This window comes from Drosophila teissieri, chromosome 3R, assembly GCF_016746235.2.
Source record: "Drosophila teissieri strain GT53w chromosome 3R, Prin_Dtei_1.1, whole genome shotgun sequence".
Classification (NCBI taxonomy): domain Eukaryota; kingdom Metazoa; phylum Arthropoda; class Insecta; order Diptera; family Drosophilidae; genus Drosophila; species Drosophila teissieri.
Genome location: NC_053032.1, coordinates 22,736,754 through 22,750,036, shown reverse-complemented (window position 1 = coordinate 22,750,036; position 13,283 = coordinate 22,736,754). Strand labels below are relative to the sequence as shown.

At 43.3% G+C, this 13,283-nt stretch overlaps 3 protein-coding genes across 8 annotated transcripts in view; 1 reads left to right on the top strand and 2 right to left on the bottom strand.

Annotated features, from left to right (window-relative positions):
- Positions 1 to 13,283, bottom strand: part of LOC122622028 (furin-like protease 1) — a 152,038-nt gene that overhangs the window by 29,195 nt on the left and 109,560 nt on the right. The gene's annotated exons all lie outside the window — the stretch shown is intronic.
- On the bottom strand, positions 5,246 to 6,905 carry LOC122622032 (carboxypeptidase N subunit 2). Its single transcript, XM_043800140.1, has one exon. The coding sequence runs from the start codon at positions 6,834 to 6,836 to the stop codon at positions 5,421 to 5,423; it is 1,416 nt and encodes a 471-aa protein (XP_043656075.1). The 5' UTR covers positions 6,837 to 6,905; the 3' UTR covers positions 5,246 to 5,420.
- LOC122622033 (collagen alpha-1(VIII) chain) lies at positions 7,855 to 8,712 on the top strand. Its single transcript, XM_043800141.1, has 2 exons — positions 7,855 to 7,879; positions 7,949 to 8,712. The coding sequence occupies exons 1-2, from the start codon at positions 7,855 to 7,857 to the stop codon at positions 8,710 to 8,712; spliced, it is 789 nt and encodes a 262-aa protein (XP_043656076.1).

Below are 13,283 nucleotides of genomic sequence, written 5' to 3'. Positions count from 1 at the left end.
TGTGGGGTTTGGGCTGTGAGCTGTGTTTCCTGCTACATAATTGCAAAGTGGAAGCGACAGACTGGGCGGCAGAGAAAGCAAAACAGAGGAAGTTTCATGTGGGAGCTGTAAAAGTTGAACACATAATGCGTGGCTGGGGAATCCACGCACCACACTTTGAGTGGCAAATGAGTTAAGAGAGTCTAGACACGGGCTCAGATGATGAAGTCTGGCAGACAGATGATGATTGAATGGAAAATATATAGTTGTCCGTTTCTTACTTGACTCTTTACTTTGATTCTTTCGATCGAGATTTAGCTTACCTGAAAAGAGAAGAGGTGTAAAGACCATGAATAAGTTAGGTGTTTAAAAGGAGTTACTGGTTATTTTAGATAAGTTTATATTATGTCAAAATTAATAGAAATAAGGTATTGCCTAATGGATATGTATGGTAGATTGTTGCCACAATGAAGGGTTAATAACAAACGAAATCAAGTCGATGGCCAATCCTGCATTATCCTAAGTGGTTTGTGTATCTGCACAAGCGGCACAAGACAATCCGAATCAGGATCAATTGCATGTCCATCCCAGCACTCGAACAAGTGGGGTAAGTGAGCCAACAATGAACCGATTCCGATTCCGGTACCGAGTCCTTCCAATATGCCCAATGCCGTTTGCAGCTCTCTGCTGTTCTGCTGTTCTGCTGCCTCTGGCTGCCCCCAACGATGTTTATCGTTAAATTCAATTTGCAATTTATAAGATTTTATACGCAATCGAAGGAGAACAGAAGAGGAGAGTGGCGGGCGGGTGGTGGGCTGTAGACAGAGTAAGCTTGTTATCGGGCTGGACCCCTTTTACACCCCTTGACACCCAGTTAAGTTGGCCTCCTACAGATATCCTATAAATTGTGCAGCTGCGCATTCCATGCGAGTAACGCTCAATGCAATGGACGGATGGATGGGTGGGTGTGGTGGTAGAAGTGGAGCTGGAAATGGAGATGGTGGTGGAGGTGGCACATTGTCCACTGAAGTGGAATGCATGTACTGGCAACTGAGATTCCAGCGGCCGGCAGCACCGCAGTGCCACCTAAAAAAGCCACCTCTTGGTCAACTGCCAATATCATGTTACGTGGCTTTAAGCAAAGTTGCTGCTAAATCTGAAATCCAAACCGAATCGAACCGGACCGGACCGAACCATTATCTAATCTCTCTGCCTTTTCCTGATTTTTCCTCTGTTTTCCCTGGGCTATCCGTTCCTTGTCAGATGCATAACATTATCCTCTTTAGACGGCTGTAGCGACCTGGGAATAATAAGCAAATGATTTGTCATGTTAGCTCCGTTTCCTCTTCTGCTGAATTCAATTTGCCTTGACAAATGCTCCTCTGAAGCTGGCCATGGCCATGGCAAAATGCACTTGTTCGACCGGGGGGAAACTAAATGCACTGGTAAATGGAGATTCAAATAGCTGGTTGAGATTCCAGAATTCATGTCATTTCTCTCGGCGTCCTTTTGTATCTTGTTTAGTGCTCAATTACCGGGTTTATTTGCTTGAATCAATCAATTGGAATTTTGTTCTCAGCGAAAGTATCGAATATTCCTTCGCAGCACGCTCATGATTTTTCAATTGAAAAAGGATTTGAAATCGAAAGTGATGCGTGGTCCTTTGTGAAACATGAGAACTTGTAACCAGTATTTTACTTAATTTAAATTAAAGAGCAAATGTTTTTGCCTTTACAAACAAATTATAATTCATTGCGAAAACTTTGCCTCTTTGTATCAACTCATTTTAACTACTTTCTTCCTGCATTTATGTTTCTTTTCGCCGTTTTGTGTGTACATTTGTCTTACGTGCTTTTATGCGCTTTTACTACTTAGTTAAACAATTTGGTTAAAAGTTGTAAAACACAACGGGTGTACACACACACAGACACACACACAAACAGGAAACCACTCGGTGCTCCGGCGAGGATAAAACGTGCGTGCATTAGCAGTCAAATACTTGGCAACTTTCCGCTTCTGTTCCTGTTGCGCCAGCCTTCCTGCCGCTTTTCCTGCAACTCCTGGCAAAGCCCCACCCCCCTTCGCCACCCACACCTCCTGTTGCAAATTAAACGTAACTGCGCCAAAGACACGTACGCCCAGCCGACCAGGTGTGGTGGGGAGAAGGGGGCGTGGCAGCTTAATTGCGCCAAAAAGACAGTTAATAATGGTAGCAAAACGCAAACAACGTACGAACAATGGATGGCAAATGTAATTGAATTTCGGAGAGATTATATTTGGTGTTCTTGCATTTCAAAAAGGAGCATAGCTCAGCTTGCAAATACCTGTTTTTTGGCATTGATTAACCAAAAAAAAGAGGGCTTATGTTCCCTGGCAATTTTGATAATCCGATTTCTACAAATTGATTGCAGCTGCGCCAGCGGATTTAGCAGCTAAAGCTTCAGCTTGAACATATTCTATTAAATTAAATTTAAGCCCGTTTGGCAACCGCTAATTAGAAGCGTTACAACTTGCTTGGCCGCCTGTTTTGTTGGCCGAATGAGTGAGAGTGTTGGTGAGAGAGAGAGGGAGAAAGGGAGAGAGTGAGAGAGAGAGAGGCGTGAGGAAGCGGGAGCTAATTAAGCGTGAATTTATGCAAACGCATGTTGTGCATACGCCTCGTTTGCCAAACTAGCAACTTACCCATACGCACACATGCTCACAGACACACACACAACCGCTTGCTCGTATATTATTCATGCTGTCCAATTATGCACAGGCCACAAAAGTAGGCAACATATTTTTCGCTCCCTCCTTTCGTTCCTCCGCATTTTTAATTTAATGCCACCCCCCAAACAGCATGCCACCCACACCCACTTCTTGCCGCCAGGAGGCTGACCAACTGTTTTTGCCATTAAGCTTTATTTATGAGCCTGCTGCCGGCCATCTCCCAGCAAATATATTATATGTGTTTTTCGCGAATGGACAGCAAAAAAAAGAAAAAATAAATTTGATAAAAATTAGCCTCAACGCCTAATTGCGCACATAATCGCAGTGGAGCGTGTGCATTGTTTATGGCTAATGGCAAATAAGCAATTGAATGATTTGCTCGCTCTCAGTGCGAAATAAAGCTGGCGAAATTAAATTTCGAGTGGAGCATGCAAATATAACGAGTCCCTAGAGCACACGTATGTTTATCTGCTCTTTTTTGGTTTTTTTTTTTGTTTTGTGAGCCAGTCACTTGCGCAAATCAAATAAGCACGCATTTCACTTGTGGCACGTAAAGGGAATTTGAGTGAAGGTACGTGAGCATAGCCAGGAAATTAAGTAAATGAGGTGGGCGATAAAAGAACACATATATGGCAGAGTGGAAAATGATACACAGGAATGATGGACAGGAAATTCGGTAGGAAATCGCCCACCCATTTGATTTGCCCCACAGCCGCCAGAAACCTTGACCCATTAACCAAAGTTTGTCCGAAAACTTTTCTTCGGCAGCTGGCCACCTTCCAATAAAGGTAATAAGGAAATTGCACCATAAAATAATGAATATTACGGGCTCAAAAGTTCGATGAAGGTTACAGGTTAAGGCGGGTAACCTCGAGAGTACTAAAAACTACGGCTAAATGCATTTGTACAACATTGTTGGGTAATAAAGTCAACTTAATTACAACAAAGTGGTAAGCCGATGGTGGGGGCGCTTAGGTAACGAGCAACTTTTGTACTTTGCTTTTGTTTTCTTAATGAGTTGCGGCATCGGAACAGCAACAGCATTAGCAACAAGCTGCCAGCAACAATTTCATAAACTTGGCCGAAAAGCATTTGAGCCCAAGACAGGACAAAGTCAGGCGAACCGAAGTGGAGGACTATTAAGAGTTTACTGCATATGCTGCACATAGCTAGTGCGTTAACGTTGCTACACAGAGAAAAATTACATAAATGGTTTTTAAAATAAAAAATTCCTTCTTATTAAGAGCTTCGTACTTGGAGAGACCTGTAAAATGTGTTATTATGTTTTGTAGAAATTTATAAACATTTCTTTCAGTGCACAGCTACGGCACAGGAATCCAGAGGCAAGACGCAAGGAGGCAACGGCAGCTCCAATGGCAACAATGGCAGAACAAATGGCGCCTCGGATAACGGAAACGGAAGTTGCTTACAAGCGTAGTAAGACTGCAGGAGCGACAGAGAGGGCGCGAGGAAGTGGCGCACAATAGAGGGAGAAAGGATGATGCGAGTGTGTATTAATGGCGCTAGCTTTAAGATGTGCCGCATACTTTATGGCGTCTTTCATCTTTGGCAGCATTTTTGCATAGACGCTATCTCTGCGAATGGGCCCAAAACCAAAATGGCAAGCGGAAAGCATTGAAAATGCAAATGATGCTTATTGGAATTTTGCTCTTCCGGTCACGAAACGGAATAGGTTCGATAACGTTAGGGTTATAAATCATTATAAATCATTATAAACCCAGCACTATTGGGTGGGCATTCTTAGCCAAAAGTTCGAACGACACTTGAAATTCCTTATCTTTTGCATTGGATAAAAACTTCGCTTTACATTTTCAAGCCCAATCAAGTGTAAGCCATATTTTAATGATATTTCCACGTGCAACTGTTTTTGTTTATTTGCCACAGTCCCACACGCACACACTAAAAAATCGTTCGAAAAGAAAAAACATTTACGAAATGTATTTATTTTTATCATTGCAATGTTTCGTTGACGTTGCCAGACCGCATAAAAAACTCCATTCGCGTGTGTTTATTTGTGGATATTTCTGTGCGCCTGCATTTAATTAAGTTTTGTCGGTTTTTAAGTGCGTCTGCCTCCGTTGTGCGCGATTACGCTGATAAGTTTCATTTTATAAAAAGAAAAAATTGTGTTTATGCCATAAATATTTTTTCTGGCTCGCTCGTGTTTTGCATAAAATATTTATGGCATTAAATTGAGCGTTAGCGATTTTTTTTAATGCGAATTTTGAGCTCCCCATGAAGCCTGGGATTTATCGCCTGATAAACTGTTTTCACGTTTATGCACAAAAGAATTTTAAATATGTGCAGCAGAAAATATTTTAGGCGAACTGATTATGAAATATGATTACGAAGAGATAGTTAGATAAAACAATTGTTAGATGGGAATAAATTTGAATAGTCTTTCGAGGAGACTAAAGTTAATTAAATTCTGTGTTTTAACGCTTTTGTAGTTAAAGTTGCATAGTTCAGCAAATACATTGCCTCAATACCAATAAGTATAAATAATTTGTCAAACACTTTGTTTTCCCTAGAGTTCCAAAATGTGCTTTATTGGTTCTAGTAATATGTCCTAAAATATCCATATGTTGCTTTTGTGTGTCAAATAACCTAAAATACGATTAACATAGCTTGATATTTGATTATATTGTTGGCTAAATATGGGGATTAAATATGATTTGAGTAATATAGAAAAGACTTCAATCCAATGCCGGTCATAGCTTCATCTTCAGCTCCTCCAACATGCGATAGACCCTAACGAACTTCTTCTCTACCAACTCGGTGAAGGTCTTGATCTCATTTCGCACCACCGAAAGTTCCATGGCTGCATCCGATCCCCCAGAGTCACACTTCTTGGACTGCTTGTCGCTCTCATACCAACAGGCAATGCCATCCACATAATCGTCCACCAACTCGGGTGCTGTTATGTCCTCCATGAAGGAAATGTCCTTGCGTTTCACAAACGAACTCATCAGCAGTTGCAGGAAATCGCAGTTCCAGTTGTTCCGCTCAAAGTAGAAATACTGCAGTGCCTTCAAACTGTCGAAGATTGTGATCTTCAACGAGTAGATGGAATTTGCTGATATATCCAGCATTTGCAGATGGCTCTGTTTCTTGAACAATCCCTCTGGCAGCTCGTGGGCACCGGTGGCAGAAAGATTCAACCGCAACAGCGATGTGAATCTACGCAACGGATTACCCTGCAGATTTCCCAACGGGTTGTGCGACAAATCCAAACTTGTGACATTGGCGGCCAGTGGAATGTGTGGCATTTCCCTCAGCGAGTTGTTGTGCAAATCTAGTTCATGGATCACCCCGTAAAAGGTCAACCTCCTCAAATCGCAACTATGAGCTATAGCCACATCCAGCGAGGTAAAGTTGAGTGTTAGCTCCTGGAAGATATTTCCAGAAATATCCAACTGGGTGAAAGCCGGCTGCAGCTTCAACAGTTCCGATTCGAAGGCGGTAAACCGGTTTCTGGCCAGATTCAGTTTGGTTAGGTTTAAATTCCGATCGAAGACGCCTCTTGGCAGGGCATCCAATCGATTGCCAGCCAGATTCAGATCCATCAATTTCCTCATGCCGCTGAAGACTCCAAGAGAGATTTGCTCCAATTGATTTTCCGCCAGCGAAAGTTCCTTAACTTCTTTCAGTGCATGGAAACTATGATTCCCCAGCTGCTTCAACTGATTTCCCTGCAGATGCAATGTAGCCAGATTGTCGGCGCCCAAGAATATATTCTTAGGTATATCCTTCAGGCGATTGTGTCCCAGGAACAAGCTCATCAGATTGCTGGCACCTTCGAACTGCGGCTTCTCGAACGTCTCCAGCGAACAGTTCTCCATGCGCAGAACCTGCAGATCCGGAAAGGTGTCGAACAGCAAATGCGGTATCTTGGCAATGGTCGAGTTCAGAAAGGTGAGCATGGTGGTGCCTGCGATGGGCGCCTGTGATAGGATCACATAGTCACTGCGACCAATCACCACATTCGTGCAAATACCCGCACTGCAATGATCCTGCAGCCAAAGACGACGCAACTGGCCGCTTCCGGAGGAGGGCGTGGCCAGGTGGTAGCTGGGCGGTAAGATCAGCACCACCAGCAACGATAGCAACCACCAGAGTACCGCCATAGTGTACGGATTACGCGAAACCGATTTCCCGGGACTCCCGAGTGGCGATCCTTTCGCTCGGGAGCCGCCAACGAAGCGCTCGCCACGGCGCAACTGGCTCTACTGCTTTGACCATTCGATCCAACTATCCGTGGATCTAAAATCTGAAATCCAAATTCAGCTGTTCCATGCGACCCCAAATGCGGATGCGGGTGCTTCAATTCAATCCGATCTGCGCGGCCAGCTAAGCCAGCTAAGCAGATACATGTGTAGCAACGTCGAAGGGGTCGGCATGGCAGTTGTTTTTGATTTAATTCAATTAAACCCCTGCCTGGTTTCTATTCCAAAAATGTTTCAAGCTGAACTTTCAATTTCGTTCTCGGGCGACATTCCATTTCGCGACAGATATACATATATGTACGAGTATATAAATACACCTATTACTCGTACGCTCTTCTGCACTCTTGTTTTATTGCATTCCATTATTTGGATTTCAAAGCAGGTCTCTGTATCTGGGCAACCCACATCTGACTGATGAAAATGAATGTTTTTTAAAGTAGGAAACGGAAAACAAACAAAAACGAGTGGGAATGCATCAAGGGTTGGATAATTATCGTGAATTCCACAACTATTGGTTACAAGTTCCAGTATTGTGTCTTTTGCAAGTTCTTTTCTCTATGTAATATATTTCATAAAAGAAAAGCTGGTCAACTTACTGATGTCCAAAAGTTGATAGGCAGAAGTAACTTAATCTGTTCTTATAATGAGTAATATATCAACACAAGGGTTCTGCCCTTCTTTTAGAGTTCGCTGTGCGAAACCGCACCCAATGACTCAATGGCGAAGATCCCCCGATTAGGCGAACCAGTTTAGCACGCTGACCCAGTTAAGATGGGCAGTTAAAATTGATTAGCAACGAGATGCCGACAAGTTGACTGAACTTGCCCATTACCAAGAACCTTTCTTGAGATTTTATCTTAGTCAAAGACTTGGGTATAAAAGTGGCCAGCGCAAATCGAAGAGTCAACAGTTCCACAAAATGATTCGCAAAGTGCAAATATTGGGTAAGAAAAGAAGAACTTTTCCAACTTCTGCTAGACTAAAAAACCGTATACTTATTCCTATATTTTCAGTAATCTTAAGCCTGGTTTTTGGCAGTCACGCTCGCATTCCCAACCTGCGACGCGTTGTTGGTTCGGGCCGCAGTAATTTGGATATAGACGTCGAGGAACCAATTGGTCCTCAAATTCTCATCTATTCCCCAGGCGAATCCATGGCCAGATCCGATGACCAGGAGCCCACCTTCCATGAACCACAAATCAGGGAGGAAGTACCTGACACCGAACTGGACAAGGACAGTCGCAAAGTGCCCGATTACCTCTACTCGAATGCCATTCCCATGGTTAACGATCAGAATCTGAAGTATGTGGTGCCACAAGTGGCCGCCTATCCCGTGGCCTACGGCCCTCAGCTAATCTCCAACAAGAATGCCATTAGCTCCAACCAAGGAAGTGGTCTTTCCTACGTCGTGGTGCCTCGAGTCCAATTGGGCTTCAATGTTCAGGGCCAGTCGGGCTTCAATTGGCCCGGTCTGAATCTGCTGCCAACGAATCTGGCCGGTGAGGCCGCCGTTGCCGAAAAGGAGGAGCCTCAACCACCCACCGCCTACATTCCCATTCCAGTGCCCGGTCCTCCTGGCCCGCCAGGTCCACCAGGCCAGCGGGGACCTGCAGGACCGCCAGGTCCTCGAGGTGCACGAGGTCCTGCCGGTGAGTCTGGCATTATTTCGGCTCAGAAACCTCAGAGCATTTGGTACACCCAAGCGGGTAGCAGCAATAATAATCTTAATAGCAAGCCCCAGTACAACCAGCCCTTTTCCGGTGGTTATCAAAGCTGAACAGAAAGCATAAATAAATGACAGTGAATGGCGAAAAGTACCAATGTTTTTTAATTAAAGGCAATTTCCCATTAAAAGTATTTATTTTTCAGGCGATATCAGCAATAGTACGAGTCTCACAGGATGTGGCCGAGCTATTATATCTATGATGGTTATAATGGTGTGTGTGTGTGGTCTAATCGCATGTATGCCATTTGGCTTTACTTTATGCTCTATTACGGCATCCTCTTATCTGTGATTACAGTGTGTAGTATCCATGTGGCCGGTACACTTGTACTTCGGAGAGCACGTCGCTGGCATTATCTGCAGTATGATATGTTATATATATATATATAATATCTACGTATCTATCGTAACGAGTGTGTCAAACGCTGGCGTTGTGGTCAGACCATAAAAGGTCTGGCGGAATGCTCGTGTTTGGTGTCAGTTTATGGCACGCTAGTTCTGCACACATGCAGACGTAAGCACGATGATGATTGTGTGTAATTTACATGGATTTTAATATCACTTGGCACCCAAAACCTGGGGTTGGAATATGGAACGCTTTTTATACGCTCGCTCCCTGCTCCCCTCTCCCCGCTCGCTTTTTGTTATTTGTATTCCGCTTTTTATTATTTTTTTGTGGCCCCATCGACGTGTCGCCACCTGAAATGATTGCCATCTCTGTTGCTCATTTGGTAAATGATGTCGTGAATAATCCCCCCCACCACCCACTCACACACCCACCCACTCACACACTAGTTCAACCCATTTGGCTGGCAGTTTTAGTTTTTATTGCTCTCGAGTTGTAGTATCCGAAAAAGCAACACATTTGCTTCAATTGATACGCAGCACGCATTTGTTTCAATTAAATGAAAATGTTTTATACGTTTAGTGTTTGTCTCACTCACAGCAGCAGCTGCAGTTTACGGGGGCCACAAAATGATGGATGCCTTCGCAGAAAGCTCCATTCCATTCTCGTTCTCGTTCCAGTTTTCGTTTTCGTTCCCTGAAAAATCCTCATAACGTTTGACAACAACTTTCTTATCTGTAAATTTCAAAGAAAACCCCAGACAAAGCTAATGTCAAGACAGCATGACAAACAAGATGGTGGCGGTTGAGAAGGGAAAAGGAAAATTGCCAACACATGTTTGGGTGAAAATATTGCACTTAACTGAGTGGAAGCTGAATAAAATTTTGAATTAAAATGTTTGTTTTGCTACTTGGGCTCCTGACAACACACCTGACTGATGCGGACGACTTCCCGAAGTCATCTTTTCCTCTCCATTGCGTGTACATCAAAAGACGCCAAGCTGATTAAGTTAAAATGTTAATAAATATGATTATCGTGCTGTGTTCGTTATAACCGTTGCTTGGCTTTTTGCCATTAAAATGATTATGGCAGTAAATAATAAAGTGTTGTGGGGGTCCATTGCGTGTCCCGGTGGCAGAAGAAATGTGGCCAAATGTGTATCATAAATCGGAAGACACGTGGCGTATGCTTAATTTTATTTGTATCTTTGTAACAACCGGAAGTTTTTTAAATGTAAAGTTAAATTACCTTTTATTACATCCCTATCAATAGAAATTATATTTATACCGTCATTGAAACAGTTGACTTTGAAAAATAAATGCTTGTTTTAGTAAGTGAAAGTCAACAAGTAAAAGCAATTACACCACTTTTTATGCAACCAAAAGTTATCGTCCAATCATAACACACTCATAAAATCAACGCGTTTCAATATGCATCTTTCATAAAAACTAATATGAAGCTGTAGTGATCAAAATGCAGTCAATAAAATTCCATCGTAGGAAAAGGGCGCGGAGAAACTCTAAAATAAACAAGCGTTGCAATCATCCAACACCATCAAATCAGCGGGCCAACAAGGAAAGTTTATTAAAAAATTGCAGCAAAATATTTGCCATGAATTCAATTCAGATATTTTCAGCGAGCCCAAATGGCCAAAGGGAAATGCGTGGAAATGCCGGCTACGAAACTTGGCTGTAATTTGCAGGCCAAGTCAGCGAAATGAACGCTGGCCGGAAGTACGCCGTTTTGCGTGCAAACTGACAATTTAAACAAAACAGCAGAAGGACGACAGTGAACAGAGAGGACAGTACAGAGGGCTCCTGCTGAAAGGAGATTTTTGAAAAAGAACTTGGCCAGAGATAATAGGATAAGGCAGGACTCTGGGCGGGACAGGATGAGCGGCTGCAGCGGAAGCTCCGCCATTTTCATGCCAGCTTGGCACTTGCATATTTCATGAGGCAGAAATTTATGAAGAAGCGAACTGAACAGAACAGAACAGAACTGAACAGCGGATTCGATCGAGCTTACTCGTGGCGTGGCAACTTTCGGGCAAACACTTAGTGCGCCGAATTGCCTCTAATAATTCGCACACTCGACTATTATTTATTCATTCGCTTTGCATTTGCATCTGTAATGCGGCTCGAACAGATTAATATTTTATGGCAACCGCAGCGCGGAGACACAGGTCACAGCTCGAGCGGCTTAAGTGCTAATGAAACTGGCTCGTAAAATATTCATGTGCCAACAAAATGTCCTTTTTGAACTTTACGTCCGTGTTCATTAGCCGGCATTGCATTCAAATTGCTACAGTCCGACAGTTTTTTACTTACACCTCTTTCTTTTTTTTTTTTGGCAATTCACTTTCATGTCTCACTGGTTGCTTACCTGAAAGAGGAAGGAGAAAAGGAACGCCATCAGATAAGGTTGTACTATCGCCTTGAATCAACTGAAGGTTCCCACGGATTTAGCTGAGGGTTAAACGGTGAGGGAAATCGGCTTTTCCCCGGCCATTTCATTTAGATGCAATTATACCACACTCTAATGACTTTTAATTAGCGCAGAGATTTGTAAGCACACAAACACACACACATTCCAACACACATACTGTACTTGGCCTTATCTGTGGCCATGTCCTGGTGGCCATTTCCCCGACTCAGACTTGGGTACAAAGCCAGGTGTGGTTTTGTCTCGGCACGATTCTATTTTTTCCTCTTTAGTCCTTCCATTCCATTGCACAATGACCATAAAAATGGCCCAAAGCGGCGGGCCGTTTTAACTGGACTGCCTTGGCAAAGACCAAATCCTTAATTACCATTCCACACACTCGTGTACATGTACAGTGCAGGTCAAGATAATAGGTTGCTGTGCTATGTAAGTAAATTACAGCAATCAAAACCATGCGAACTCAAGAAAAATAATGTCATGATATATTGTCTCAAAATCTGAGCATAGAAACTTTTTGTAACCTATTCTTATGACCACATATGTGCGTAGTTAAATCAGTTTAGCCTGGCTTTCCTGTTCTCTCTGCGTCGCTTTCATTGTTGTTGTCATTATTATTCATAACTTGGCAGACAGTCGCTTTTATTTATGCTCCCATTTGCACAATGGCCAGGAGCCATCCTTTCACTCCCCCCTCGTCTTTCACCCCCACACACAACGCTCTAATAGGTGTTAATGTGTTTTATTGTTCTTGGGCAGCCAGGTGGCACACAACCTGCCGAGTCTGTGGAAACAAATGAACTTGACACCGCTGTGCAATGAGACAGAAATCTTAATGGAATTACAGATCTCGAACTTGCTGTAATCGAGTTGGCCGAGTTGGGCCAGCACGAAAAAGGAATGGCCGGGTAATTCTCTCTCTTATTTGGCTCCTTTGGCTAATTTTGTGTCCTTTTTTTCGCCTCCTTTGGGCCACAATTTGCTGTGGTGTAGACAGAAATGATTCTGACAAGTGTCAATCTGATGTCGCACACACTAATGCTAAGCAAGTGCTAGTGTCTGTCGCTCTCTCTACCTCTCCTTCTCTAAATGTGCATTTCTGCCTCATTCACTCAATGTAGCCCTTTCCCTCTCTGGCCAACAGCCTCTTCACATGTGTTAGTGGCAAAAATGCTTTCATTACGCTTCAAGTGGCATGCCGAGTGGGCCACTTGACGTTGAACGCGACTTTGAAGCCGCTGCCGATGGTGAAGCTATAGCAAAAGCTATGGCCAAAGCTGAGGCTCAAGCCCATGCTGATGTGGCCATGAACGAGGGCTGCATCGGAGGCGGTGGCATGGTGGGGATTCGTGGAGGGGATTGCATGTGCGGCGACTGCCTAAAAGTAGGCAACACATGTGCCCTAAAGTACAGTAGAACGTCTGTAAGTTCAACTCAAGTAGTATGAGTATATTATTCTTTAATCTTTTTTAGAACATGTATTTTCTACATTTTTGTTAGGAGAAGGAGACATGTGCTTGCTTATTTAACTATGTATATTATATTACACAGTATTTCCTTCTTTTGTAAACTCAATGCATGTACATCCTATACTTCTAGTGCCAAAGTGACTAAGCAACTGAAATGTGGCTGAAAAGCAGGCTAAGGTCAGCATGCAAGTTCAATATACAGGCGACAGCTCACATACAAACAATCCACACACACATACACACACACACACATGTGCAGGCACAGACACACACACTTACATAATTGCAGCGTTGATTGCCATTCGTTATATGCGTCCTTTTTCAATGTCAGTTGGCAGGCAGAACAAAATGCTTTTGTATCGTGTAAAACT

What these genes read in the sequence shown, in the direction of transcription:
- LOC122622033 (XM_043800141.1), top strand. Translation starts at nt 7,855, where the DNA reads ATGATTCGCAAAGTGCAAATATTGG. An exon ending in TCGCAAAGTGCAAATATTGG is followed by an intron (nt 7,880 to 7,948) that starts GTAAGAAAAGAA and finishes CTATATTTTCAG; the next exon opens with TAATCTTAAGCCTGGTTTTT.
- LOC122622032 (XM_043800140.1), bottom strand. Translation starts at nt 6,836, where the DNA reads ATGGCGGTACTCTGGTGGTTGCTATCGTTGCTGGTGGTGCTGATCTTA.